General features: G+C 40.7%; 1 protein-coding gene across 5 annotated transcripts in view; it reads left to right on the top strand.

The window, feature by feature from the left end:
* Positions 1-27062, top strand: part of ERBB4 (erb-b2 receptor tyrosine kinase 4) — a 576015-nt gene that overhangs the window by 407272 nt on the left and 141681 nt on the right. For all 5 annotated transcript variants that reach the window (XM_039554927.1, XM_039554926.1, XM_039554924.1 and 2 more), the window contains exons 6-15: positions 666-784; positions 4435-4576; positions 6036-6149; positions 7498-7624; positions 10431-10504; positions 11708-11798; positions 13244-13443; positions 21016-21148; positions 23188-23281; positions 24811-24965. In XM_039554927.1, the coding sequence (XP_039410861.1) occupies positions 666-784; positions 4435-4576; positions 6036-6149; positions 7498-7624; positions 10431-10504; positions 11708-11798; positions 13244-13443; positions 21016-21148; positions 23188-23281; positions 24811-24965 (1249 nt within the window). The remainder of the gene's footprint in view (positions 1-665; positions 785-4434; positions 4577-6035; positions 6150-7497; positions 7625-10430; positions 10505-11707; positions 11799-13243; positions 13444-21015; positions 21149-23187; positions 23282-24810; positions 24966-27062) is intronic.

The following is a 27062-nucleotide window of genomic DNA, read 5'->3' as shown; positions in this document are numbered from 1 at the left end:
CATTCCACATGAATTTTCAAGGGTAAGAGGGCACACTAAAAATTCCTTCTCCACAGTCCTTGAGCAACGTGTGTTCCTAAAGAGGGGATCGTGCAGGCATTCTGGATACAGGTATCGTGCAGATGTTCTGGATACAGGTATTGTGCAGCTGTTCTGGATGCAGGTGTCCTGCAGGCATTCTGGATGCAGGTGTCCTGCAGATATTCTGGATGCAGGTGTCCTGCAGGCATTCTGGATACAGGTGTCCTGCAGGCATTCTGGATGCAGGTGTCCTGCAGATATTCTGGATGCAGGTGTCCTGCAGGCATTCTGGATACAGGTGTCCTGCAGATATTCTGGATGCAGGTGTCCTGCAGGCATTCTGGATGCAGGTGTCCTGCAGATGTTCTGGATGCAGGTGTCCTGCAGGCATTCTGGATACAGGTGTCCTGCAGGCATTCTGGATGCAGGTGTCCTGCAGATGTTCTGGAAGCAGGTGTCCTGCAGGCATTCTGGATACAGGTGTCCTGCAGGCATTCTGGATCCGAGTGTCAGCACCGTTGAGGCAGTTCCCTCACTCCTTGGGGCTTTTTCCAGCACGCTGTGGGGGTTTTGCTCGGGGAGCACTTGGAGAGCTCTCTGCCTGGCCCTGTGTCTGACGCTGTCCCTTTTCCTGCCCCGTGCAGTGACGAAGACCGTGTGTGCAGAGCAGTGTGATGGACGCTGCTATGGGCCCTATGTCAGTGACTGCTGCCACCGCGAGTGCGCCGGCGGCTGCTCCGGACCCAAGGACACCGACTGCTTTGTATGTGTGATTTTTTTATTCTTCCTGCCAGTCACTCTGCAGATTCTTAATGCTTTAATCCATGAAATTCACAATTTCATCCCTTTTAATGTACTATATGCACACTCGCAGATTCAGGATGCAAATTTTAGCATTTAGTGTTTTTCATATTCTATTAACATCATTTATCTACTTAATATTACCCATTAACAGATCTATGAGATTTGTAAATACAGTTTGGGAACCATTAATATGCTTTTCTCTGTGATTTTTATCTTTTTCTTTTCCAAAATTAGCTTTTAGAGGTGATAGCAAATTTTTAGAAGTATTTGTCATTACATTTGAACATGATTTTTATTAGTGCTCTGTGTGCTTTTCATATGAAAGTTAAGAATACTATTTAGCTTCTCTGTGCAAGGCATTCCCTGTTTCTGCCAGACTTAATTTAAATTCAGCTTTTTAACTGGGCATGCTTCTTTGTGGAGATGGAAGGAAAGTGGTTCCTAAACGCTCTCCCTCAAATGCATGTTACTACGTGTGTGCTTCAGATGGAAAGAAGAAATGGCTTTTTCTTTAAAGAAAGACAATCTAAACATCCAGGCCATTAAAAAAAATCTTTTTGTTCCTAATCCATTATTTCTAAGAGTTTTAGCAGCTTTAGAACCCAAAACTGATCTCAAAAAAGGTGTAGCTCATCACACTGGGTCGATGAGAAAAGTTTTGCTAATGGTTTCAGGGGAAGCAAACCTAGGTCTAAAGAAGCCTAGAATTAGAACCTGCATAGAGAGGTGGGTTTTCAAAGGTACCCATGTGACTGAAGAGACAAATACCTGTGAAGTTGACTGCCAGGTGGGGTTGGGAGGAGGGTATGGAAAATTGCATATGTTTTGAAACTGTGGGCAAGTGGCTCATAAGGAACTGACAAAAATGAATCTTTCTCTGTCTGGCCCTGACTGTTTGACAGTGACAGGTTTTGTGCTTCAAAACCACACTCTAAATGCTGTTCTTTGGCTGCTGATGAACTGTAGTGGTGGCTTGACTTAGCCACCAACAGGATTTACTAAAACTGTTTTCTGTGGCTTTTCTCAAGTAGATGCTCAGCACATATGGTATGGTTTTTTTTTTTTCCAGTCACTGGAAGTTCTCTGTTGGCTTTGAACTAGAGAGATATGAAAATAGCATTCTTTCTTGTGTCCTGTACAGTATAAATAGGTAAAGGGAAGATGAAAAATGCAGTCATTGTTCCCAAATGAGCACTGAGGAACATCCTCAGAACTGATGTGTTGATGTGTGCCCATTTTCAAAGGTTAAGGACAAGTTATTGGCAGCATAAGTTATGTAATGCTGCAGCCTGAAAGTTAGACTTCCTGAATTGTGGCAGCCATGGAAATATGTATGCAAAGAATCAACTAGTATGTTTGTTCTGATACAGCAGAGAAGCACTCAGGGTTTATTCTCATTCTCTCCTGGCCCCAGAGCAATGTAAAAGAAATTCAGCAGGGGTCTGGCAATTTTCAGGACTAGTCATTACTTGCTTAGACACAGTGGGTGAAAAGTGTAATGCTTTAGGCTATAGACAACTGTGCTTAGCTTTCAGCGGAGACACAGAACTTTGTTTTTTCCCTGTGTATTTCCCCATGCTTTTATTGACAAATTAGCAGCATTTAGCACAAAATGCTACAAATTTGCATATATTATTGAAGCAATTACGAAAGTATATAAAACATTTCAGCCATAAATTAAAGGCTCCCAGATCTTCTAGATGAGTTTTTCCTGAGAATTGTCACATCTCCAAGGAGTATTGGTGTGTTTTACTTTATGCATTTGCTAAACTGTTATCAGAGAATTGTCATGTACATGATGGAGTACCTTTTAAGTCAACATGTAAGAAATGAGTTGAGGAAAAAAACTATATTAGTATTTATTAATAAGCAAAAGTACAGCTTATGAAGCATTACAAATCCTTTAGAGCATTATGGCATCTTGCAACAGCATCCTGTTCTAAATATGGTTTTAATATCTGTAGATAAAATTCATCCATCCTCCTCCATATGCTGCCATCCAGTCATTTGCATATTCAGTTCTAAAAGCAAGACAGTAATCATCATCTGACATAAATGCAAGCCAACATGGTAATGCAAAGTTTTATTGATGTTTTAATCTCAGATTCAAACTGGGTCTAGAACTTGAAATGTGTAGGAGGGCCTGGTTGAGTGCCTAGTGGAAGCAGAAGAGTGACACAACACTATTCCTCGGGTGGACTTCACATCCAGTTCTGAGTAAAGTGTTTATCTTTGTAAAGGGAAAAAAAATCTGTTTCTGTGAAAAAAATGGCAGGTTTTGTAATTGGCATTTGAAAGAACCAGGAAAGACAGGATCAGCAGTTCCGCTTAGCACATGCTCCATGTAGGATAGTGCTTTCATCACGGATCTCCCTGCTTGTCCCTTTCAGCAGCAGATTTTGTCCTTGGATATATTATTATCCTCTCCTTTCTGAAATCTTCTGGCATGACAGGTCCCATGGTCCTGCTGGTCCTGATCCAAATGGAGATAAGGACTGCTAGTAAAATCAGCAGAAGAGAGGAATCTTGTTCTCTTTTCTCTCAGTCCCAGCCCAGGAGGGAAGGGGACAGGACATATATATTATTGTTATACTTGTTGACTCTTTAAAGACACAAAACCATCTGTATTTTAACAACCTGGAAAAAGACCAGAAGGATTCACTCCTAGACTAACACTTCTAAAGCAACCTGGATTACAGGTTAGTGGGGAGGCAATAGCCAGTAACAGTGGCTGCTTAAACTGTTAGAGGGATCCAAGCCAGGCTACAGCTTTCATATTCATACAAATTTTTCATTCACGGTATGCTCTGTGAAAATTGCTCCAACAGTTTTCTTATAATCTGTGGTTAAAACCATAGACATGATGTGTGCTGATAAGGAATGTCAAAATCGGTGGGCCTTTCTATTCCTAATTACCAGCCTTGCATGGTCAATTGTTTTCCCTGCATCCCATTACTTTTGTTATCCATACACTCGCCTCTTCATTTGTCAGGGCCCTGTCCTCTGTCAGCTGTGCGTGGCAGAGCCTGAATGCTAAGTGGGACAAAGTCCTATTTTCCTCTCTCAGTATGTGAAGCAACTGACCTTGTTAAACTCACCACTTAGGGAAATGGCCCCCTCCTGTGCTAGCTCAAAAGAAGATCTTATCCCTCTTGCTTCCTAATTGGGAATTCCAGTTTTCAGCTGGATGATGTACTCATGCTGTAAGAGATCTAAAGGGTTGGACCTCTGTAAAAGTCATTAGCATTTGCTTAGACAATGATAAATAGCTGCTTACTCTTGGCAGTTTTAGAATGTCCTATCAAGTCGAGAATTAGTGGATTGTGAGTAGTTATGAACAAATTACAGTGCTGTTTTGGTTTTGTAGTAAGTGTTGTAACAGGCAACTGTTGCCAGTTAAGGGGACTCACCAAACTCCCTAATTTGAAAAGTCACATATTTGCCAAGATCCTAGCAAAAATCCAAGTAGCCTAAGTGAATATTCGAGAGCTCTGTATCACATTCCTCACCATCACAGCAAGTCTGAACAATCAAGGCCATCTTTTACACCAAAAGAAAAGCCCTAAAGCAGCTATGATTTAAGTCAATATTTTTTGTCTCGTTTTGCAGGCCTGTATGAATTTCAATGACAGTGGTGCTTGTGTCACACAGTGTCCCCAGACCTTTGTGTACAACCCCACCACCTTCCAGCTGGAACACAATCACAACGCCAAGTACACCTACGGGGCTTTCTGTGTCAAGAAGTGCCCACGTAAGTGCTGTGTTATCTGCCCTGCTACCTGCCTTCTCCTGCAGTGATGGGGAGTTGGAGTTGCATTTCAGGAGCCTTAGAAACAGTGAGAGAATGAGAGCTGAGTGCAGAGCACAATCTCTCCAATCACTCCGCATGTGCTTGCAGCCTGTAATAACTCAGTCAGGTGTTAAATAAAGACAGTGACATTCTGTGCCGCTGACACTTCCCAAGTATCCTAGAGTGATTTTCCTGAAGAAAGGTGGTTTATGTGTTCATGGTCCACTGCTTGTTGCGTTCATGCTTTAAGTTCAGTATTTGCAAATTCCAAAATAGTGGAAATAAATAGTTAAAATAGTGGGATTGTAGAAGGGTATGAATTTCTGTTTCAGAAAAATAACAGTCCACAACCAGCACCTGGCACCAAATGCTTTCATGATATTGTTACCCTTAACTTGGAATAATGATGGTTTGACAGAAAGTTACCCTGAGAAGTTCTGTCCCAATGAGGAACAAACTTATAATACTGACAACAATGCAGTCTTAAAACTCCAGAGTAAAATTAGAGGGGGTTAAAAAAAGAAGAATCCCATGCATGTAAAACCCACATGCTTCTGAGTTACCAGCCAGATGATGACAAGTAACAGAAAAAATTACAGGGTCATCACTTACACAGTCTTTGAATCTGCTGGTTTAATTGGAAAGAATAATAAAGGAGATCGTATTCTTGCTCTCCCTTTCATTCCATGAAGGTTTATGGTTGTGCTTTAATTATTTTATCCTTAAATTACATGTAAGGAGGATGGGCTATCTATATTAAATGGAGCCATAATTCAACCTAACCCAAAATCCCAATTTTGAATCTCTGTGGAGGACTGACAGCAGCCGAGGGCTGTGACCACCAGGGCCTAGTTCTGCCTGTAATAGTGGTGGGTTTGTTGAAGCAAAGATTGGTTTGTTAAGAACCTGATATCATGCTCTATAAGGGATATAATTATTTGCCCAAATACTTCATTGAACACTTACAATTTTTTTTTTCCTTTCTTATCAGTATTAAGCTTTTAATTAGATAGGATCAGTCTACATTCCCTTTGGCAGTTGTTGAACAGGGAAAATTTTGAAATACTTGTTACTGTCATGTGCACTGTTTTAGCCCAGATGTATATTTTTGTGGGTGCATGAAAAAGACAGGACAGACCATCTTGCTTTATTTCTCTCCAATTACTGTAACTTTTTTTTCCCTACTACTAATAATAATAAGGCCAAATGGGGGAGAAAGAGGGATCAGGCTTGACAATTCATGGATTTTTGTAAGTCTCTGATAACGTGCCTACTTTGCTTATACACTTCTGAAAACACAGAGCTTTGAATGTTGATGTCACTGGGAAAGTGCTAAGGTAACAATAGGTATTGGCACAGAGTTCAAAAACATGTCCCAGCTTTTATTCACTTTCTGCCAATATCTCCTTTTTTTTTTCAGACAACTTTGTGGTAGATTCCAGCTCTTGTGTCCGGGCATGTCCGAGCTCGAAGATGGAGGTTGAAGAAAATGGTATTAAGATGTGCAAGCCCTGCACTGACATTTGTCCTAAAGGTAGGCAGCGGTTCAGTATAAATTTTCTTGAATGTAGTCTACACTGGGTGTTATTTTGGTGTGAATTGCCCTTCATGGTGTGTTATAGAATATTAATAGCCTTTGAATACCCACAAAACTTTGAGCTATGTAGGTTGTGTGTCAAGCACATACAATAGAGTGAAAAGTTATTAAGTTTTAATGGTAATATAACCAAACAAATTACTTTTTTATTAGATACAAATGAAGGGGATTTCTCTGTTGGTTTTGGAGAAATCTGAAAGAATTCTTCATTGTGTTATTTGAATGACAAGTATCTCCTGGAGGTATTTTAGCATGTCCTTTTGTCATTCCAAAGGGGGCCATGCAAAAAGCCCTGACTTCAATGTGTGGGATGTCTCATATTTGTCCATACAACATTAGGTTTCTATTTCCCTCCTCTGTCTCTGCTTTCCCAGAACCTTCTACCTCCTTTCTCAGTGTCTACACACACTAGTGATGGTTCTGTTGCGAGGACTGAAATCTGTAGGTTACTTTGCTGTTCTAGCAAACAGTCCCTGCTTGAAGGTCTGTGGAGCAAAGCACCATAAGTTTTCCTACATGGGCCTATGCCACTTTTCAGTCCCGATGGAAGCCACATCTGGCTTAATTGTGGTAAATAACATTGTTGTTGAATAGATAGTTTTATGCAGGAAAACACAGGAATAGAGTTCCTTACTTTCTCAGGAGGAAAGCTATCACATGTTTGTAAAAGCTTCTACTGGTAGTTGCCATTAGAGGAGCCCAGTTTGGAAGACAGAATACATTACGTGGTTGAAGTCATGAGGGATTTGTTCCTGGATGCATCCTGTGTCCCAGAAAACGCAGCTCAATTACACAGAAAGGCTACACAGAGAAGTTTCCTCACTGGTTGCCAGAGTTCCTCCAGGCACCAGTAACTTGCTGGTTGAGGTGATAAATAATGAGTTATTTATACAACCATTTGAAAGGCCTTATGGCAAAGATGGTTAAGAGAAGGAGGCCTCTGGAGCCAGCAGAGTTAGAGCCCCTCAGTTTCTGCTGTGTGTAGTGCACCTAGAAATGGCATGGCTGGGCCGAGTGGGATTTTGTGTGGTGGGATTTTGTGTGGTTGATACTCACCTTTATATCCCATGTGAAATATCTTAACCTGTGTGCCAGGGTTCTGTGGCAGGTACTTTAGCTCTCTGTTTGTTTTAAATTGGCATGTGCTTCTTTTGGAATATGGGTCAAGGGTGCTGTTTTAACACCTCTCTGCTGAATGAGATGAAGACTCGTGTCTGTAAGGCCAACATGTTCTGTTCAGTAATTGTTTTCCCTAGTTCTTTATACAAGCTCCTTGTTTTGGCAGCATGTGATGGCATTGGAACAGGGAGTCTGGTGTCAGCTCAGACGGTGGATTCCAGCAACATTGACAAGTTTGTAAACTGTACCAAGATCAATGGCAACCTTATCTTCCTTGTCACTGGGATTCATGGGTAAGTGACAAAATGTTAAGATGGTAATGTCATGGTGCCAGCTGAAACCAATTGCATCCACCTCTTAATGATGGCTGCAGGCTTCTTTTATGAAATAGCAGATCCAGGATAAATTAGTTTTCTGCCTTCCATTGTGAAGAAAACTGTTTCCTTGATTCTTAAGATTCAAGCTCTAGGAAAAGAAAGGATGGATTAATTGTTTGCACTAAAAAGAGAAAAGACAAGTATGACTCTCTGGTTACTTTATGAGGCCCTCAATACTGGCTCCCAATAAAGGCTGATCAGAGAATGGAAGGGAGAAAGGGAAGTTACCTTCCATGAGTTTAAATTTTGTATGGCCAGCAGAACAATATGCAGAATATGCAGAGAGACAGCCTTGGTTAACATATCTTGTCACAGTCTGGGTGGCTGTCAGTGCACACACGTGCACAAAAACAGCCCTCTTGTCAATCAGTTTTGAAGAATCTATTTAAGTTTCAGTTGCAGAGGCACACAGAATTCGCTGGTGTATAAATCCAGTATTTTGGTTTAAATTTTGCTCATTGTAATAGGTCCAGAAGAACCTCAAAGTGTCACATGGCTCTGCTCTGGCCAAATGACCCACTGAGAGGCTGGATGGAAGCCTGTTAAATAGCACAGGACAGGAAAACATCGAGTAAATGCAAGACAAGCAGCTAGAGCCCATGAGCAATTTTGTGTGGATTAATCCAGTGCATTACATGAAATTTAATTTCGTGTATAAGAACTGCTTTTGCGGGAAAAGTTATATTAGCTCATTAAAAAATCTGTCTAAATTAAAAGAACCAAACCCAACCTTGAATAAAATTGTACTTGTCTGAAAAATATCTGAATTTGGACTATAAGCAGTAAGTTAAAATATTCTGTTCTATTTTATAGAAGAATAAGACATGTAATTTGAAACTGTGTAGCACTTTGTGTCTCATTCTTGATGAAGAAAACTCATTTCAGCAAGCCTAAAGTATGAGGGCACTGAGTTCTGCAACCCGAAATTTTTCTACAGCATGAATTACATTAGTATTTGTTAAAAGAAGAGAAGATTTGAGAATGAGTGAAAATATCTGTATTTCTGGATCAGCTTTTTTATTTAAAGTTTCAATTACATTTTGCAAACCCACAATATGAAAGGGAAATTTAAAAAATGACGCTGGCTACACAAGTAGTTTGTTACATAAATGGACAGTATAGAGAAACAACAATCTTACTTATTGCCTCTCCAACTTTTACTTAACTTTTGTTACAAATTCATTTCTTCACAGTGAACTTCAGCTTTTAGAGTATGAATTTTTAGTGTTTTAGATTGTAGGGACTTAAAGTGTGGTTCTCTGGGGAATTGGAAGACTTGTGGTAGTGACAGAGAGTAATTTTGGTGAAAGATGCAGAGTATATTTTTATTGTTGTTTTCATTGGAAACCGTGCTGTTACAATTGCTCCTGTCCTATTTTTTGATCCTGTGGTTCTGTAGTCTGTCTCTTTCCTGAACACTTGAGCTTTAAGTCTTTGTGAATTTGTAATAATTTATGTAAAATATATATGTAATTATGAATTGGTTTATACACAACTATTTATAATAATTAAGATAGACATTATTCTGCAGTTTTATATGTTGATAAAACATCAGACATTTAGCTGTTTAAGGGGTTTAAGTGTATATCTGCATCTTTAAAGCTATTTTATCTTCAGAATTTAGAGGTGAAATTCAGCTACCTCATGTATATTGCGGGCAAGGGTTTTCCTTTTTTGATGGTAATGCATTTTGAATGTTTCTTTTAGGTAGTCAAAACTTATTATTTAGTGTTCTGAGAGCCCCAAATTGTTAAAATAACATGTGTTTGATGCCTCTGTGGTCCACTGGGCTTTTTTGTTAAGGTTCTAGAACTCATTTTGTTGCTGCTGGGCTGGAGTCACCTCAGGGTGGTTAGAGGTGACCCCATCAGTCTGTCACCTCATAGACTTGTGAGGCCTGTCCCCAAAGACAGCCAGGTGGATCACCCGCATGTTTCAGTTCCAAGAATGATGTGTCCTGGAAAGGAGAAGGAGGAGAGGAGGAAACACACACTCCATATTTATTGAGGATGTTTCCTACTCTCACAAAACCCACAAAAATACCATGACATGCCATTGCAGAGGAATTTTTGTTTGGTTTAAGCTTCTGGTTTACTTCTTTAAATAGGGGAGGAAAGTAACATTTACTAAATGATGGCATTCTCAAAATCGAGGTCAGCTTCATCTTTTTGTACTATAGCATATCTAGCTTTAAAATTTTAAGGTTTGGAGGTTATTTCATTTCTCATTGCCAGACTTGCTTGGCAAGGATCTGTACTTTTAGAGGTTCCTTGTTCAACACCTTCTATAAAGTGTGCTCTTTAAATGCCATGTGTCAGGAACTGCTGGCATGCTCTTAGCTTTGTTTTGCTTGTAGGTTGTCACTCCTTTCAGGAGCAGCTTTGTTAGTCCTGGTATACAGCATCACAGCTGTATCATTCCTGGAAAAAACACTGAAAATTCATCTTTCCTTTAGGAAGGTCACTCATGTTTAGAATTCCTTAATTTTCCATAGCATAAATATTTGCTAAAACATGAATGAGTTTTGAACCTTTATGTTCCTTCAAAATGATGTGGGAGAAGTTAGACACAAATCTGCAGGAACAACAAGTTGAAGAAGCCTGGTGCATATCCTCATAACAGCAGTGTTCAGCACCTTAAAGCTGTTTCCTACATGGTATGGCTTTGAGAACCTGATCTTTTCTTATTTAGAGTGTCACATGACATGTTTTTAATCTTTCAGAGACCCGTATCACACGATCGCTGCCATCAATCCAGAGAAATTAAATATCTTCCAAACAGTGAGAGAGATAACAGGTAACACACTTTTGATCTCCTATAATCTGCATTATTTAATTAATTAATTCTCATTTTGCATTTATAGTTGTCATGTGTTGGGTTTTCTGAAGAACACAAGGTACTTGTTTTCATTAAGCTCATCACGCTGTAATTTTTATAAAAGTTTAGTGCAGAAAATTTCAGTATCAGTTGATTTTCACAAATGTGTTGTCCTTTGCTCATGAACACAGGATGCCCATTATGGCAGATGTTAAGTGGACAAGGGATCTTGGTCCCATGTTAGCAAAGTAGGACAGGTGCTGCAAGGGAGGGAAATGTGAGGGAAGTGGTGCTGAAATGTGGGAAAGCGTTTTCTTCACCTGAAAGCATTTGAAAGTTCCAGTCTGCTTTTCCAGCTCCTTCCCTTTGTCTAACGGAAGATGCTGCTGCAAGTTAGCTTTTGTAATTTAAAGACAGATATATAATGTGTGGGGTGGTAGTAAGTCCCATTTTTTGTGACTTTTTAATGAGGTCATAGAACTGGAACTCAGTACTTTTGTTTTCTTGCATCTTGCTTCTTGTTTCACCATGCGGGGTACAGGGAGGAAGATACTACAGCTCTGAGTTCTCATTTGATTTCTGATTATGTATAGGTAGGAAAATGCAAAAAGATTGTTCAATTTCATGCACAAAAAAAAACCCCAAAAACCTTTGGGCACCACAGCTTGTTTGTAGCTGGGTGGAGCTCAGCATGCTTCACCTCTCAAAAGTTTTTAATTTCAGCAAACCCATGGGATTAAAAATGAAAGTAAACTCTTAATCCCTTCCTAATTAATGTCAAAGATCATCTGGCACCTGGGTGAACACTATTTGCCATTCCTAAACACATTAATTGACAGTCTCAGCCCTGCTACAGAAGTGGAATTACCCCTGTGCTTAACTAAGTGTACTGCATTTCAGCCCAGTGCTGAGTCAAAAGCAAGGGGAACTGCCCTCTCTGGGTGTCTGTGCAGCTCAAAACAACTTGTGCAGAGAGTGAACAGTCCTCACCTCGGAAATCAGAGTGAGTTCTCCTTCACTTTCTTGGAGGAGATGGTGGTGAGCAGCCTGAGTGTCTGCAGCTTTCCTTATTTATTTCTTTTCCTCAAGCTGGCACTGTCTTTCCTTTATAGGCTAAGCCTGTCCTAACTCACACGTGGCTGAAATAATTGGCATTCATGTGTTTGCCTTTTCCTCCTTCAGGGTATTTGAACATACAGTCATGGCCTGAGAATATGACGGACTTCAGAGTGTTTTCTAACTTGGTTACCATTGGTGGGAGAGCTCTCTATAGGTAAGATACTACTTCTCTGTTGGTGGAATAATTTTTTATTAGTGTTCTGTGATTCTTTGTTCAGTAGCAGAGAATGCAACATCCTTTGGGAAGGACATTGTAAATTAATATATTTTTTCCTCTGTTACCAAGATGTTCATTACCAGGATCTTTGCTAATCAGTTGTTTATAACGGGTAATACCTTCTCAACGTAATTATTCTTTTAAAAAAAGTCGTGGTTCATGGCTGTAGCTACTACCTCATTGCCTGGAACTTACATTTATGGTTTAAAATACCTTGTGAAGAAACATAGTTTAAAAGGAATGAATAGTAGAACTTAGCCTCATTATTAGGGGTTCGTATGGTTGTGATTAGACGTGCGGGCTCCAATGCCCAGACAACAATGTGGTTTTAAGAAGACATAAAAGGTCATGGAAATCACTGAGGCACACTGCAGGTGAGCTCTGTAGTGCCATTTTTACCAGAGATGTTTCTGTGTCAAAACTCAGATGGAGAAATTGGCTTGAAGATAAGAAAACATGGTGAAAAATGCTGGGGGAAGCACAAGGAGGTACCTGAGCAATTTATACAGCAACCCCTGGATCCCCACTTTGCAGATGGAGTCAGTCAGGCATGGGATTCTGCTGGCATCTTAAACAGCAACCCGAGCAGAATATGAATAGCAGTGAAACCTTGAGGTTGAATTACAGCCCAGCATTCTGTTCCAAGGCAGCAATTTTTATTTGGAACAGCTGGAAAACAATTATCATCATTAAAATACAATAACTTAAAGGATGCCCAGAAACTGGATATTGTCTTCACTAATCTTCAGTCATAAAATATGTGCAGTCATTTTCATGTTGCACAGACAATCATTTACTGTTCCTTTGATGAAGAGCGGCGATAACCACATATTGCAACAAAAGAAAAATGAAATGTAGAAAGTGGGCTGGAAAAAATTCCATGAAAATAACAATTTCTTCCTGTATTACTTGAAATGACATTAATTTGATGCCTGGCAGAAGATGTTTTAATACATTTTGCATGATTTTTGTCATTTTCTTCTTAGCATATAAGCTATCATGGTATTAATGCTGTTGAAAGAAAAACCTGAATTTTATTCAGTTTTCCTAACAGCACATTATCTCAAAAAATCTATTAATGGATGAAATGAAACTGGTTGAGGAGTTCTGCTGGTCTGCTTGGCCTAGTGCTATGAGCATCACACCTTGTGGTATCTCGCTCCTGACAGGACTCATAATTTTCTAGGCAGTAGAACTGGATGTTGACTCAGAAAATATTTGTGTTACCACAAAATAAAAATTTTCTGAACAATTCTTAGTTTTTCCAGAAAGGTCATCTTGACGTTTGGAACTAATTCCAGTGGGCAGTTCCCTACCAGATATAATAAGTTGTGCCTTCTGAAGCTAATTCCTATTCTCTCCTACTTTTGTTCTCATCCCAGTGGCCTTTCCTTGCTCATCCTAAAGCAACAAGGCATCACCTCCCTGCAGTTCCAGTCCTTGAAGCAAATCAGTGCTGGCAACATCTACATCACAGACAACAGCAATTTGTGCTACTACCACACTGTCAACTGGACAAGCCTCTTCAGCACCCCCAGCCAAAAGACAGTGATCCACCGGAACAAAAGGGCAGAGAACTGCAGTAAGTACCTGCTGCTCACTACCACAAACTCAGCTGGGGGCTCGTGGAACTCCATGGACAGCAGGGGAACTGTGGTCATTCCAGGGATTTGGCCCAGTCTGAGCAGGAAAATAAAATGTTTTAAGGTGTGAACAAAGGAGAGGGAGCAGAGAGAGCGCACTGCTTACTTACCTTGTTGGGAATGTTCCAGTTTCACAAATGTGAATTCCAAAGGCTGTGAATGGAGTGTTCATGACTTTACAGCCCTTTCCTTATGGAGTGGGATTAGCATCTTCTGCTTCCCCTACCCTAAGGGGCCCTATCTTAATCCAGAAAGGTCACTTTCAGGACTGTTTTAGGTCACCAAGTTCTCCCTTTCCTTATTTGACCTATCTGATAAAAAATACTACTACAGGAAAGCTTACATGCCAGTACCTAGGCTGAGATCATAGTACTGAAAAGCCAAGAAAGCTCTGTAGCAGATAAAATAACTTGTTTATATAGAAATCAGGCATCAAATTGCATTAATACAGGCATACTGTAGCATCAAGGCAGTTCATTTTGAGCATCTGTTAGACTGCTTGCAAGAGAGGAGATTCATTAAATTGCTGTATGTTTAAGTGATATTGCTGGAGTTTGTGCTCTGACCAGCCAAGAATATTTGCTTTGGGTTTTTTCAAGCTGTGGTCCTATTTTTGACTTGCACTTTAGTTCTTTCTTTCTGTTAGTTTGGGGGGTTTTTTTGTTTGTTATTTTTTGAGGGGTTTTGTTTCTTTTTTTTTCTTCTCCCCTCCCTTTGAAGTGCTGTTTGGCTCTGTTTTGAGAGTGTGAATGGCTGTGCTCATCACTGTAGTGTAAGTGTTAGGTGAAATACAGCTGGAGCTTTGTCTCTGCTGCTCAGTTACTTTTCTAATCTCTCCTACCATGGAAGAGCGACAGGAAGAACAAAGTCTTGCTTGGTCGATCTCCACGTGGTTTTGTTGTGTGGCACTTTAATTATTGTTATTATTAATTTTATTAGGCTATTTCTTTACATGCAAGTTAAATGATTGAAGGTTAAGGAAATTTTCTGTCACTGCAGGCAGTTTTTACTGTGACTGTGCCCAAGGGTGTAGAGGGAAAGGGTTCTTTCTTAACTCCCAGCAGAGCAGTGCCCACTTTCAAGCTGCACCATATTTTATCCTCCGGCACAAACTTTGTGTTACACATGGCAGAAGGATGTGCTGAACAGAACTTTTTGGGACAGATATTTTTTGTGTATTTTGCAAAAGATGTCCTTGGTGTTGGCTGTGAAACCATAAATTAGACCATGATATTTTGGAGAAGGTTACGTGGGATCAGCACAGAAGGAGGAGAGATGCGGTGGCTGCTGCTTCTGCTGTGGGGAGGAGGGGCCCAGGGTGTTGGACATCCTCGTGCCCTGGTGTCCTTGCTTCTGTCACCCAGCCAGGAGGTTACACAGCCTGGGTGGAAGAATCCAGTGGCTGGCTGAAAGAGTAGCAGAGCGTGCTTCATCCTCCAGAGACAACTGAATATGTGGTGGGAATGTCATGTGGGAACAAAGCTTGGATGAACAGTCCAAAAATAGTCCTGAATTGTGGAGTTAACCAGCTGCAGGACAAAGAAGACTGCACAGTTTCTGTTTTCAACACACCAACTTTACCCAGTTCATCAGCTCTCGTTGCTCAACATCCATGAGCTTTGTATCATTTTCTTAACAGCTTCTGTTCTCCTGGTTTTCCTTCTTTCCATCTCAAGGCTTTTCCTTTGCTTTTAATTCTTGTGAGGGTGAAGAGTATTTGAACACTTCCAGCGTGCAGTCTGTTTTTCTTCTGCCCCCACATAGAAAGCCAGCTATAAAAATAGAGTATTGATTGGAAAATAGAGGTGCTGCCAAGAAGGAGAATTGTATCTGCCCAGGGGTGTGGCACTGCTCTTTGCTTTCCCCTGCAGTGTAACAGGATCATGTGGTGAGGAACCACCTAGTTCTGCGCTACTGCTGTAGTAACAACTGTATTTTGTATGGCATGAAGAAAGAATTAGCCCTTTGAAGATTTCCCATATGGAATTTTTGGGCTGACAGAACAGAAGAATGAAGAAGCTCAAAGTTTTGTTGACCATGCAAGAGTCACTAAGGTTATATTCCCAGATTCTAGTTGGTCTCACCTTGCCAGGAGTTGCGTGAACTTGTGAACTGTCCAGAGAGCACAGGTTTCTTCACTACCACATGAAAAAAACCTGCTTACCAAGGGAGAAAAATCATGGTCTTGGGGCTCTGATGTTTTCTCATGTCACATTGGCTCTAGCTGTCTGATTATCATGCAGCATTTAATGAAAGAATAATCAACTTTCCTTCATTCCTAGGCATTTAATATAAAAAGAAACTACACAGTAATGAGGTGGAACACAGGCCTCATGTCTCACACAGTAATGACTCCTCCTTGCTTCAAGCTTTCTATAACTTCCCATATGTTAGGAGACAATGGGAAATTACTCAGGTGAATTTTGTAAGGTGCTTTTTCCCTTCGTGTAGTAGTGTCCCAGTTGTTTCACTGTTTTTGACAGCTTCAGGACATAGCTGAACACAGCAGTTTGGAACATATTCTTGCATTATTTGTCAAGGCTCCTTTGTCAAATACCTCTTTGCCCTTTCCTGGGATCACTCAGTTTGAGTCCCTTTGAAGCTGCCACAGCTACTGAAACATGGGCTTCCAGAGCAAATGGAAACTGGGATGTGCTGTCGTATCATCCTCTCACATGGAATGTCTTGTCACTACATTTGCGCACAAAGGGAAAATGTAAACTTTATTTCACCTCTAGCTTGGTGAGGATTTATTATAATAGATACTCATCATTTTCCCGGAAGAAAAATACTCCTAAAGACATTTTAGGAGATTTAACACCACAGGAATCTTAAAGAGGAAAACAAATCTCATTTGTTTCCTTTTAAGAAGTCACAATGTAAGCTCCAGTACCAAGGGGGCTGGTCTTAAAAATGGATTCTAACCCGTGTTCATTAAATGCACTGTGTATAATGAACATGGGCCAGGGGCCAAGTAGCTTCAATTGGGAGGCAGTGCAATCCTAATAGGAACAGTGGCTTCTTCTCTCTGAGTGGAAGGCAGTGCAGTTCCAAGAGGAACAGTGGTTTCCTCTCTTTGCACATCTGAGTGAGTGAATTGATTAATTTTTTGTGGCCTTTTGAGACTCAGCATTAGCTGAGAAGAGCTTTGCTGCTGCTTCAGCTCTGCCTGTCAGCCGGCACCTCTCTGGGGTTAAATGGGTTCTGCTGAAGGTTGGATGTCTCATTAAACTCTGCAGGATCACTTGGAGTAAGGCAGCACTGGCCCATGGAGCCAGATGCAGTTCTCCAGCACCCTTTGGATCATCTGTCATTTCCAGGATAGGCCAAGAGACCGGGGTTTAGGAGAGTTTTCCCTGACGGTGTGGGATCTGAGGGCAAGCATCTGGGGTTTCCATTTCTGCCTTTCCCCTATTTCGCTTGTTCTGGACACTGATCCTGCAGATGTTTGGGCACATGCCCACACCTCTTGAATGCCAAATGAGCCTCATCAAAATGGGGAAGGAGATGTGTAAGTAAATATTTGGAGGATCAGAATCCATGCTCTGTGGCAGAAATACTGTCTGTTTGCTTGCATGGTAACCAGCAGGCTGTGACTTGTTAATAAAAATATCCACCAAAGAGTTTTTTTCACATGGTTTTCAGTCAAGAAACCAGTCTAAACAATGTTAATTATTACAGCTACTCTCAGGTATTTATTATTACTTCTTTGTATATTTTGAGCCACTATTAGCATGGGATTTTTTTCCTTTCTACCCAGTGGTTGTTAATGGCTTAAAGCAAATACAGCAAACCTTTTCTGTCAATGTGTAGCTTTTCTGAAAACTCATGTAAGAGCTTCTGAGATCTTCTAGTCACCATTGTATTTAAGTGACTTTTATCATCTATCACAAGGTGATGATATCTTTTCCATGCCATCTAATGCTGTGTTCAGCTGACTCTACATCAGTGAGGAAATACTGAAAAGTTGCAGGGGGAGTAAAGTTCATGTGGAAAAGTTTGGTCTGTGTTAGTGCTTCATCTTTGAGATAACACTGGCACAACAGAGTTTGGCAAAAACTGGGTTGTTTTTTTTTTCAGTGGAGAAGACAAAGACAACAGATGTCAGCCAGTGGAAAATGCCTCAAAATATTCCAGCGTGCAAAATGTACTTTAAACTCCTCATACCCTCAATTATTTCATCTTGCTGTTTACACCACTTCTTAACAATATTAAAATAGTCCCCAAATTTTTCACTGCCTCCATGATGGTTTTTTAAAATAGGTTAAAAGCCTACGGCTTTTTGTAGAATGCTGAAAATACAGGAGCAAAATATATGTGTGCTTTTAATTAAAAAAAAAAAAGAAATCCATAAACCCCCAGGATGCTCTAGGTCTTTGTGTTGTTTTCCTAAGATGGTGCCATGCAGGGCCAGAAAGGGGGTGTACATGGAAGGAATGTGGCTTCTCCCTTCCCCTACACACTTTCAGGGATAGAAATGTCAGTATCCAAGCTCGTATGCACAGGGAATGGAAGAAATCACCAAGGCAAGGGTAGGTAGATTTTACCCTTGCTCCATGCTGAAGTGAAAAGTCTGTCTTTTTCTTTCCAACATGGTTTTCTTTTTATGGAACAGTCAGAGGTGACTCATGTGAAATATGAGTGCACACAAAATAAATGCAGAAAAAAAAGTTCTTTTATCCAAAGTGACTTAAACAATTCTCTCAGCTTTAGTGACACCTGCAGTGTAAGGTGAAACCCTTCTAGGCAAAGGTTGTTACAGACGTGATTATTATGAATGATATCAATCTAGCCACCAATTAATAACGAATAAATGATTATGTTCATTATTGGGCGTGATGTAAAGCTAATTGAAGTTTGCAGGAGTTTTTCTATTCAGTGTATGGAGCTTTGGATCAGGCCCAGAAGTGTATAGCCAAATAACAATAATTCTTCTTTTTTTAGTAGCTAATTTTCTTGTGTTCTATTTAGGCTGAGGAAAAACCATGAACCTTCTGCTTGTAACCTGTGTGACCCCATTCATAAAGAATGAGCCCTTCTTCTAAAACTCCTGACAGAACCCAGTTCCTGTCAAGAGCATTATTCTTATTTCCTTCCACATAAGGCCATGTGATGTGCTGGAGCTGCAGAACATGCTCAGCCCATGGAAATGCCAAATAATGTGTCAAAAATTGAAACATTTCTTTAGCCATCCCCACAATTAAAGAAGAGAAAGGCGAGAGAAATGAGTTTATATAAGCTGTCAAAACAACCACTCCCTCCTTGCCAAGATTCATTCATGAAAACACTTCAGGAGGAAATCCTAATTTTTTTGTTTCTGTTGCTTTTTTCATAAGGCTACAGGCACTGTGTTGGCTACATTTCAATAGGGTAATCATGATTTTCTTTATTGAAAAGCTCTCTTTTTATTTGTATACAGTCACTGACTGTATTTTCTGAGCTATCTTGTAATAATATCCCTTGTTATTTGGAGGGATATTTTAGTGAAACCCTCTATGTGTGCACATAAATTCTGATCCCAGAGTAGTTTGATGGGTGAGAAAAATGAAAAGAAAGGAAATCACTAGTAGTAAACCACAATTTCAAGTTAAAAAAGAAGGTGAGAAAGCAAATAGGAAACTGCCTTTCTGTTTTGAGTGTGGAAAACAAAGTCAGAAGAGTTAGCAATATCCTTAAAATTAAAAATGAGAAACAAAGCCATCTCCAAACCAGGTAAAGATTTTCTTTGTTGTGTGACAAAGATTTAAAATGATTCATTGATTACAAAACAAAAACCATATGAAACTATAAAAGGTCTTTGTATTTGTAACTAGGGTAGTTTCTGGGTTTGTGGGTTTTGCTTTTGTTCTTATTTGTAAGTGCAGGCAGTGGAAGTATAGTGGAACTACTGACATCTGATAGTTATAAAAAAGTCACTATGCTTAAAAGAAAGTCAGGTTAGGACAGTAATGAGAAGCTGAATTTTGTGTCTCTGCTCATCCTGGCTGTGCTGGTGTGGCTCATTTGACTGCAGCAGCAGAACTCAGGGAAGGAGGACAAGGCATCTGTCTGAAATGGCCTCCTGAGTCCCTCTTGCTGTGCTGAAATCTGTGATAATTAATACACTTTAAAGCATATTGAGCACCTGGAATGTAACGTAATAATTTTTTATTTGGCTGTACCTGATTTGAGCTTTGAGGCAAAAGAAAAACCAAAAAGATACTTCTAAATACCTTTTGGATGTTGGCATTAAAAAAGTCTATGTGATATAAAAAGAAAAGAAACTAAATCCCAACCTTGATAAAACATGTGCACGCTTCTCATGCCTGAGGTTTTTTGTGGTGTATTGAATAAGATAGTGTTGGAGGGGGTGGTAGAATTCAACCAGCACAACTCCATTTATTATTCCTCCTAAGTTGTTTCCAATGGTTTAAAAAGCAAACAAGTGTCTGTATTGTTGCCATCTCTGACATTTCAGGTCCTTGCTGGGTTTAATTTACTCAGCCCAGTGTGTAATCCATTTGTGTAAAACACTGCATTGTGCAAAAATAAATTCAAATTAATTCTGTCTTTTCACATGCCAGGGTTAGGCTGAAAGTGCACCCAGATTTTCTTCAGATGCTGGAGAGATAATATGTTTCCTTTTGCTCTTTGCTCATTTTCTCCATCTGTCACATCATCTAGATATTTACATAGAGAATGATTTACATAAAATAAAAATACAGACTTACACTCTTTGAAACAAACTTTCCCTCTAACCCTTAGTTCATTGTGTATTTTGGTGTGGGCTTGAGGGTTTTAATATAAAGGTTCTTTGGTTCTTCAGGTGCTTTTGCAATAAATAATTTTAAAATCACAATTAATGGTGTCTTTCTTTCAACTTTTTCCCTGCTGTCCATAAGTTTTATTTCAGGGAGTCCTCAATTCATAGGTAGCACTTTATATTTTAGTTTAACAGAACTTTTGTGGATTTGGACAATTGATTTTTTTGAATCCTTAAAATTTTTGGCGTTTACCATATCCTGTGTCAGGGAATTGTACAGGTCGATCTTTACTTTCTATGAAGAAAAATCTCAGATTTGAACCCTACTGGATTCCTGTCTCTTTGAATGCCCATGAGGGACTTGGAAGAAGCAGTGAACAATTGTTTCATGCTTACTCACCTCCTCCTTGCCATTCACATTTTTGAAGCTTTAATCATGTCCTTTCTCCCCTGTCTTTGAGGCTGCTGCTCTGTTTATTCCTGGTTTAGAAGCTCCTCTCTGCTTTTGATTATCCTTGCAGCACTCTCTTAAATCTTTTTCCCACTGGTTTTTTTTGAAAGGAGCAGACCAGGAGTGTGTACAATATTCCAGCTGAGGGCTCTATTTGTGTTGTGGCATGATGATGATTTTATGCTTTTTTCTGTCCTGTTTCTGGAAGATGGGGACATTCCGGTTACGTTTCCAAGTGTATCGGGATGCTGACGGAGTGTTTTCCCTTGGATTTGGGAGGGCTAGGTGCATTACTGACAGCATCCCCTCTCTCTGCAGCTGCTGATGGGATGGTGTGCAATGAGCTGTGCTCCACTGATGGCTGCTGGGGGCCAGGGCCAGACCAGTGCCTGTCCTGCAAGCGCTTCATCAGAGGGAGGACCTGCATAGACTCCTGCAACCTCTACGAGGGGTAAGACATTCCCCTTGTGCTTTTCCCTGAAGTTGCTAATTAACATTGTGGAGGACTTCAGTGAGCAAGTCATTTTGGGTGTGCATTAATCAGTATCTGGCTCCATTGCCAATATTACTGATTTTGGGTGAAACATTTCATGGGCTAAGATTTAAGGATTTCTAAGTCTGAACTTGTGTAGAAATCTTTCCCTGGTATTTTGCTGACTAAAGTTTTCATGCAGCATCATCACCTTGCACCTTTTACATTGCTGGTAACATGCACAATTTGATTTAGGTGAAAAGTTACAAAAAACCCCTCACCATTTATCCCTACTTGATACCCCTGCTCAGAACAATACAGTTAAGTTCTTTCAGATGAGCTGGATTCAGGCATCTGATAAAGAAATCCTCTGAATAAGGCCCCAAAGTAGAGGAACTCACTCTCTTTTTCATAATGCACTGTGTAATTGTACACACAAATATAAATTTAAAAACCCAACAGGAGTTCTTCCCCCTTTTCCTTCTGCTGCTTATGCTGGGGGAATACCTGCACAGCACAAGGTGGTTGAATCTGCCTTACGACAGAAAGATAAAACTGAACTAAGCCAAATGAACTCCCACACGTGCATAAAAATACTCTCAACTCTTCCATCTGGAGAAGGCATGCAAAAAGTACCTTGTCAGAGCAGTTTTATGTGCATAAAAGCTCCTGTTCTCTCCTCTCCCTTCACCCCCCAATAAGAAGAAGAGTTGCAGACCCCAGTTGTGTTGTCACTGCACTGGAATAAGTTAGTCCCCCCTTGGTGTCTTTTGCTGCCATGGAGCCTGTCACAGTAAGAGCATGATGAGACTCAATCAATATGTTCTGTTCTGCATCCATCAGTGAATGGTATTTACACCTTCCACAGGCTCAGTTCTGTCCTAAACATGTGAAAATACTTGTAACTGGGCTTGGGGAGAAGTCTTTTGTTTGTTGGAGAGCTCTGCACATTCACATTGTAGGGCAGCAACAGTTCTTCAGGATGGGGTCAAGCTGTATTTGACATCTGTTTTAGCCCTCAGTAGGAAAAATCCAGAGCCAGAGAAGGTGAGCTCCCTTGCAGCACTTGAGTGAGGTTTTCCGCAGCTCAGTCCTGATGTCCTCAGCAGATCCTAACAGCTGTAGAGGAGTGGAGGGTGAGCAGTGACCAACCACCCTTTACCTGGATGCTACTGGAGCCCACTAACATGAGTGTGCAGCACATCTGTAACTGGTTAATGCAAATATTGTAATTGGTTAATGCAGCAAGATGGGATCCACCTGCAAAGCTTGTGTTGGTCCCCTCTGAGTCTACTTCAAAGATTCTGTCTGTCTTTAGTGGGGGAGATACAACCTGCTCAGATGTGAATTCATCTTGGCCTAGTAGAGGGTGGGATGAATTGTGTTGGGAGAATGTTGGAGGTTTGTGGTGAGGGGCAACTGACAGCTGAAATGTTTGAAGGAAGAAGTTCAACCTGCCATCACTACCTTTTTTTCCCCCTTAAAAGTGGTTAATAAAAAAAAGTCACTTGAGTAGTAGGTTCTTGTGGATACATGAAATAAATGAGTAAAAGGATTTGTTTTGACATTTTATAGATTCAGACCTCAGTCTAGAATTATTGCTGAAAACATTATGAGCCTTTTGGAGAACGGGCTTTAAAACATATGTTCATAGAGACCTACCTGCAACAAGGGCAGCTCTGTCATCAGTGCTCACATGTGACAAGTGGCTTCCTGAATCTGAGCCACGAGTGACAATCCTGTAGATGAAAATCAAGAAGTCAGCAATTTTGTGCTGTTAATGAAGTCTGTATTTCTTAATGAGAGGAAAGCCCCCACTATAATTTTATACTGGTGAAGAAGGTGTTTCTGCTTCACCTGGCTGTGGATGAGGTCGTGGCCTGTCCTCAGCTGCTGTGACAGGCTGCTGGCCTCAGTGCCCCTGAGATCAATTCCATCAGGTGAAGACCCAGCCAGGTGGGCTCAGGTTTGGGCTGGAGTCTGCTTTCTCCTAACCTGCCTGCAAAATATTTTCTCAGGGAATTCCGAGAATTTGCAAATGGTTCTGTCTGTGTGGAGTGTGATCCCCAGTGTGAAAAGATGGAGGAAAACATGATCACATGCTACGGGCCGGTAAGAACAAATTCTGTTATGTTCATTGGGTTTTGGTTTGTTTTGTTTGCTACTGTCCAGGGTAACTTGCAAAAATGTGCTGAAGGACAGGGTTTTCCTGCTTACAGGCTTTAAAGCAGCTACTGCAAATTAGTTTTAAGAGAAACAGAAAATGTGCATATTCTGTATCTAGGGAAGGAATTCTGCTCATCTGCTCTGGGAATCAACTTCCTTGGATCTGCTTCCTTGAGAAAGTGATTTTTAAAGTTTTCTTTCCTGAGTTGTCTTAATACTTTAGTGGTACAGATGCACACAATTTTTACAGACAGAAAGCATGCAGCTGTGATTTGAGTGCCCTTTTTAATCCCTATTTTCATTCTTTGTACTCAGTTCTGTTCTGGTTTCCCCCCCGCCCCCAAAAAGTGGGAGAATTTGTCTGAGTCTCTCAGTTTGAACAATATGCTGGGAGGTTTTTTGTACTTAGATAGCCTTTAAGTTCTTTTGAAAGGTAGTGTTTTTTATGCATCCTAAATGACGGCTAACTCTTTCTCACCTTTACAATGGCCAGTAACTTTACTTTCAAAGATTTTTGCTCCTTTGGGAGATAGAAGTTGTGGCTTTCTTCTAGTTTTCTGTGTATTGCCAAGATTAAAAGTCACAAGTATGCTGGAAATAAGGAGCTGTATTTTAGGCTCTTCACAATTGAGAAAATATAACCCGTAATTTATTTCCTTATTTCTGTGACTTACTGAATGGAAAAAAGAAAGGCATCATAATTTTTCTTACAATACTGTGTTTTTCTGCAATACAGCCATAAGGCAAGACACTAGTGCTTCAAGTGTTCAGCCCATCAGGGAAATTTGGATTTGTAGCAGGGCTTATGGACATAAAATCCTGGACCAATGCTCAACCTGAACACCAGATTTAGTTATACACTGGCTTATCATCACAGCTTTAAAATTTTACTTTTACATTGTCTAGGAGTCTTGGTTTGTTGTTCTTAACAATTTAGTCTTCATATGTATTAAGAAGAAGGAGAGTCTTGGTTTGTTGTTCTTAACAATTTAGTCTCCATATGTATGAAGAAGAAGGAGACCTTGTAGTCCTTCAGTATTGCTGTGACTGAATGCCACGTGCAGAATGCTTGTGGAAAATAGTTCTGGACTGCAGAGGTAGGAGATCCCACTGAAGGGCCAGTGCAGTGGCTTGGCAAAGATGGTTCAGTACTGAATAATGTAGCAAGAAGATTCTCAGTGATAAGTATTTCACTGTGGACTTCACTGTATTAAGCACACACATAATTTTAAGAAGCCCATCTAGAAGCTGGTATTTAGTCTTGCACTCTACAGAAGAAGTTAGTGGCCTAAAGCACCAGGATTTATACATCTGCTCCTCCCTAACAGAGGCTGGAACCATGAAGGTAATTCACTGTTCCTTGGGAAGAGAAGCTGCTGCAGTTGTTGCTGAGTGTGTGCCAGTGCAATTCTAGTGCAGCAGGAAAGGGCTGAGTAACTTGAATGCACTGCATTTCTTTCTTCCCTGCTCTCCAGGGACCTGACCACTGCACAAAGTGTTTCCATTTTAAGGATGGTCCAAACTGTGTGGAAAAATGCCCTGATGGCTTGCAGGGGGCCAACAGCTTCATTTTCAAGTACGCCGATGAGGATCGGGAGTGCCATCCGTGTCATCCAAATTGCACCCAAGGGTGAGTGCAAGCTCTGTGCAGGGAGCCATCCTATCCATGTACTGCTCATAGCACAGGGTGGTTTACAGGTTGTTTGGCTTGGTAAAGTGCTTGTCCCACTCCTGAAAAGAGAGTGTGCAGTAGGAATTTAACTTTCGATTTTCAAGTCTCATGATGTTCAGGTTTTAGTTATGACTGCCCAGCAGCTCATCACAAAAAGACCCTTTTGAAGACCATAGAGAAGAACTTTCCACAGCAATGCTCTCGGCTTCCCTTCTACACTGGTTTGTAGCAAATGCTGCCCTTTCACTTAATTTTAGGCCTGTAAAATGACTTTATTTTAGTATTTGCTCCTTGACAGAATCTCTGCTACTTGGTATTGGTGAACTAAGCCTGCAGCAGTACTGTGAGACAAAAGTGTTACTGCTCTCCTTTTCCTGCAGGGACTGGTGCACAGAGTTTAAAACCAGACTTTGTACAGAAGCCTGAGACTGAGCATCAATTTCTGAAGTCCTGTCAAAGTGCCCAGAATAATTTGTTACACTTGGAATAATACAGCCCATGCAGCTGAGCCGGAATTAAGAACCTGTGCAACACAACAATAGTCACACACACACCTACAGTTTTGCACAGGCCATGTAAGTTATTACTGCCTTTCCCATGGGGCAATTAGTAGTGTCCAGCACACAAAGGAAGGAAGAAGCAGACAAAGGAAAAAGAGAAAACATCAGCCAGTGAAATAATCTTCGACAAGAGGATCTTATTGTTTAGCAGCTAAAATTAAACCAGTAAATTATTCAGTGTAATCTTGATGTCAACAGCTGTTGCCATTCAAAATGAGACCTTTTGCTGGTTTTACAAATCTAATTACAATAGAGCCATTAGGGAAATGAGAGGGAGATCACAGAGACACAGCCAGGATCTGTTACAGATTTGTCTCCCCCCCCCCAGACCCTTTAAATCAGTTATGCAATAAGAAAAATGCTGCTCCTGTGGAAGAAGAGTGTAAGTAGAAATGACATTAAAAGACGAGCTCACTCCAGGAGCTCTGGTCCTGGCTTTCATAGATGCAGAAGGTGCCAATGCTGATCTTAATCTGACAAGATCATGGATGTCTGATGGATTTACTGTCTACCCAGCATAGGAAGTGCCTTGGAGCTCTCCTGGCCTCCAGGAAGCAACACTTCTTCCTATTCCCTCCTCTTTCCTGAGGAGTTCTAACTGACCCAACTATTTCTAGTGTTTGTGGCACAACTGTGTTTCTTCTAGACCAGGAAGGGAGCAGAAGGTTTTCCTTGCCTTTCCACTTCTCCGTAGGCATTTGTATTTTACGTGTGGTTGTTTACTTTTATCTGCCTGGATCAGGAAGGGAAGTTTTTATGTCTTGTGCTGAAAATGTGACATTCTAGTTCATACACAAATAGGAAAGGCAATTCTAGCTGACCTTGGCAGTACTCAGTGGCAACCCCTGGTGGCAGGGTTGCCTTATGCAGAGTGATGTTGTCTGTTAATCCTTGGACTTCCAGTCTACCCTCCTTTCTATCTTCTCCTTCCGATTAGGTGAAAGGATGTGCCCATCCCCAGAGAAAGGACAAGTAAAAGGGTCAAAGGTCTCTCCCCAAGTTACATACACAAAGGTGTGATTATCTCCCAGATGGGGAGCTATCCCTTTTCCATGACACTAATACTATTCCCTGTGGAAATCTTCATCCTCGTATTAAAGAGTTGATGTGTCTATTCTTAGGTATTTTTTTATCCCTTAGAAAAACAATGCTCTCTTCCCCCCAAGTCTGGGTAAGCATGGCTTACTATTCTTTTTCAGTGTTCCTAGAGACTTTGTGGCATGTGATTATGTTAATGAAGCTGTTAATGACTGTCCAAGATGTTTGGTGTTTACAGGTTGTCCATCTTCTTGCTAACATTGGCAGGGGCTGAATATGCCCACAGAGAGAAGGGAAACCAGTTCCTATCTTCTTTCCTCCTTCAAGGCTGAATTTTCTAGTTTCATACCGTTCCTTTAGAAAGAAATATTTAAATTCCCCTCAGTCATGATTCTTCAGTGAAATAGGTTGTGGAGGGAACACATCTTGCTATTTGGCTCATGACCGAAAGGTAGAG

Source organism: Corvus cornix, chromosome 7, assembly GCF_000738735.6.
Source record: "Corvus cornix cornix isolate S_Up_H32 chromosome 7, ASM73873v5, whole genome shotgun sequence".
Classification (NCBI taxonomy): Eukaryota; Metazoa; Chordata; class Aves; order Passeriformes; family Corvidae; genus Corvus; species Corvus cornix.
Note: the sequence above shows the minus strand (reverse complement) of the source record. Positions and strands in the feature narration are given on the sequence as shown.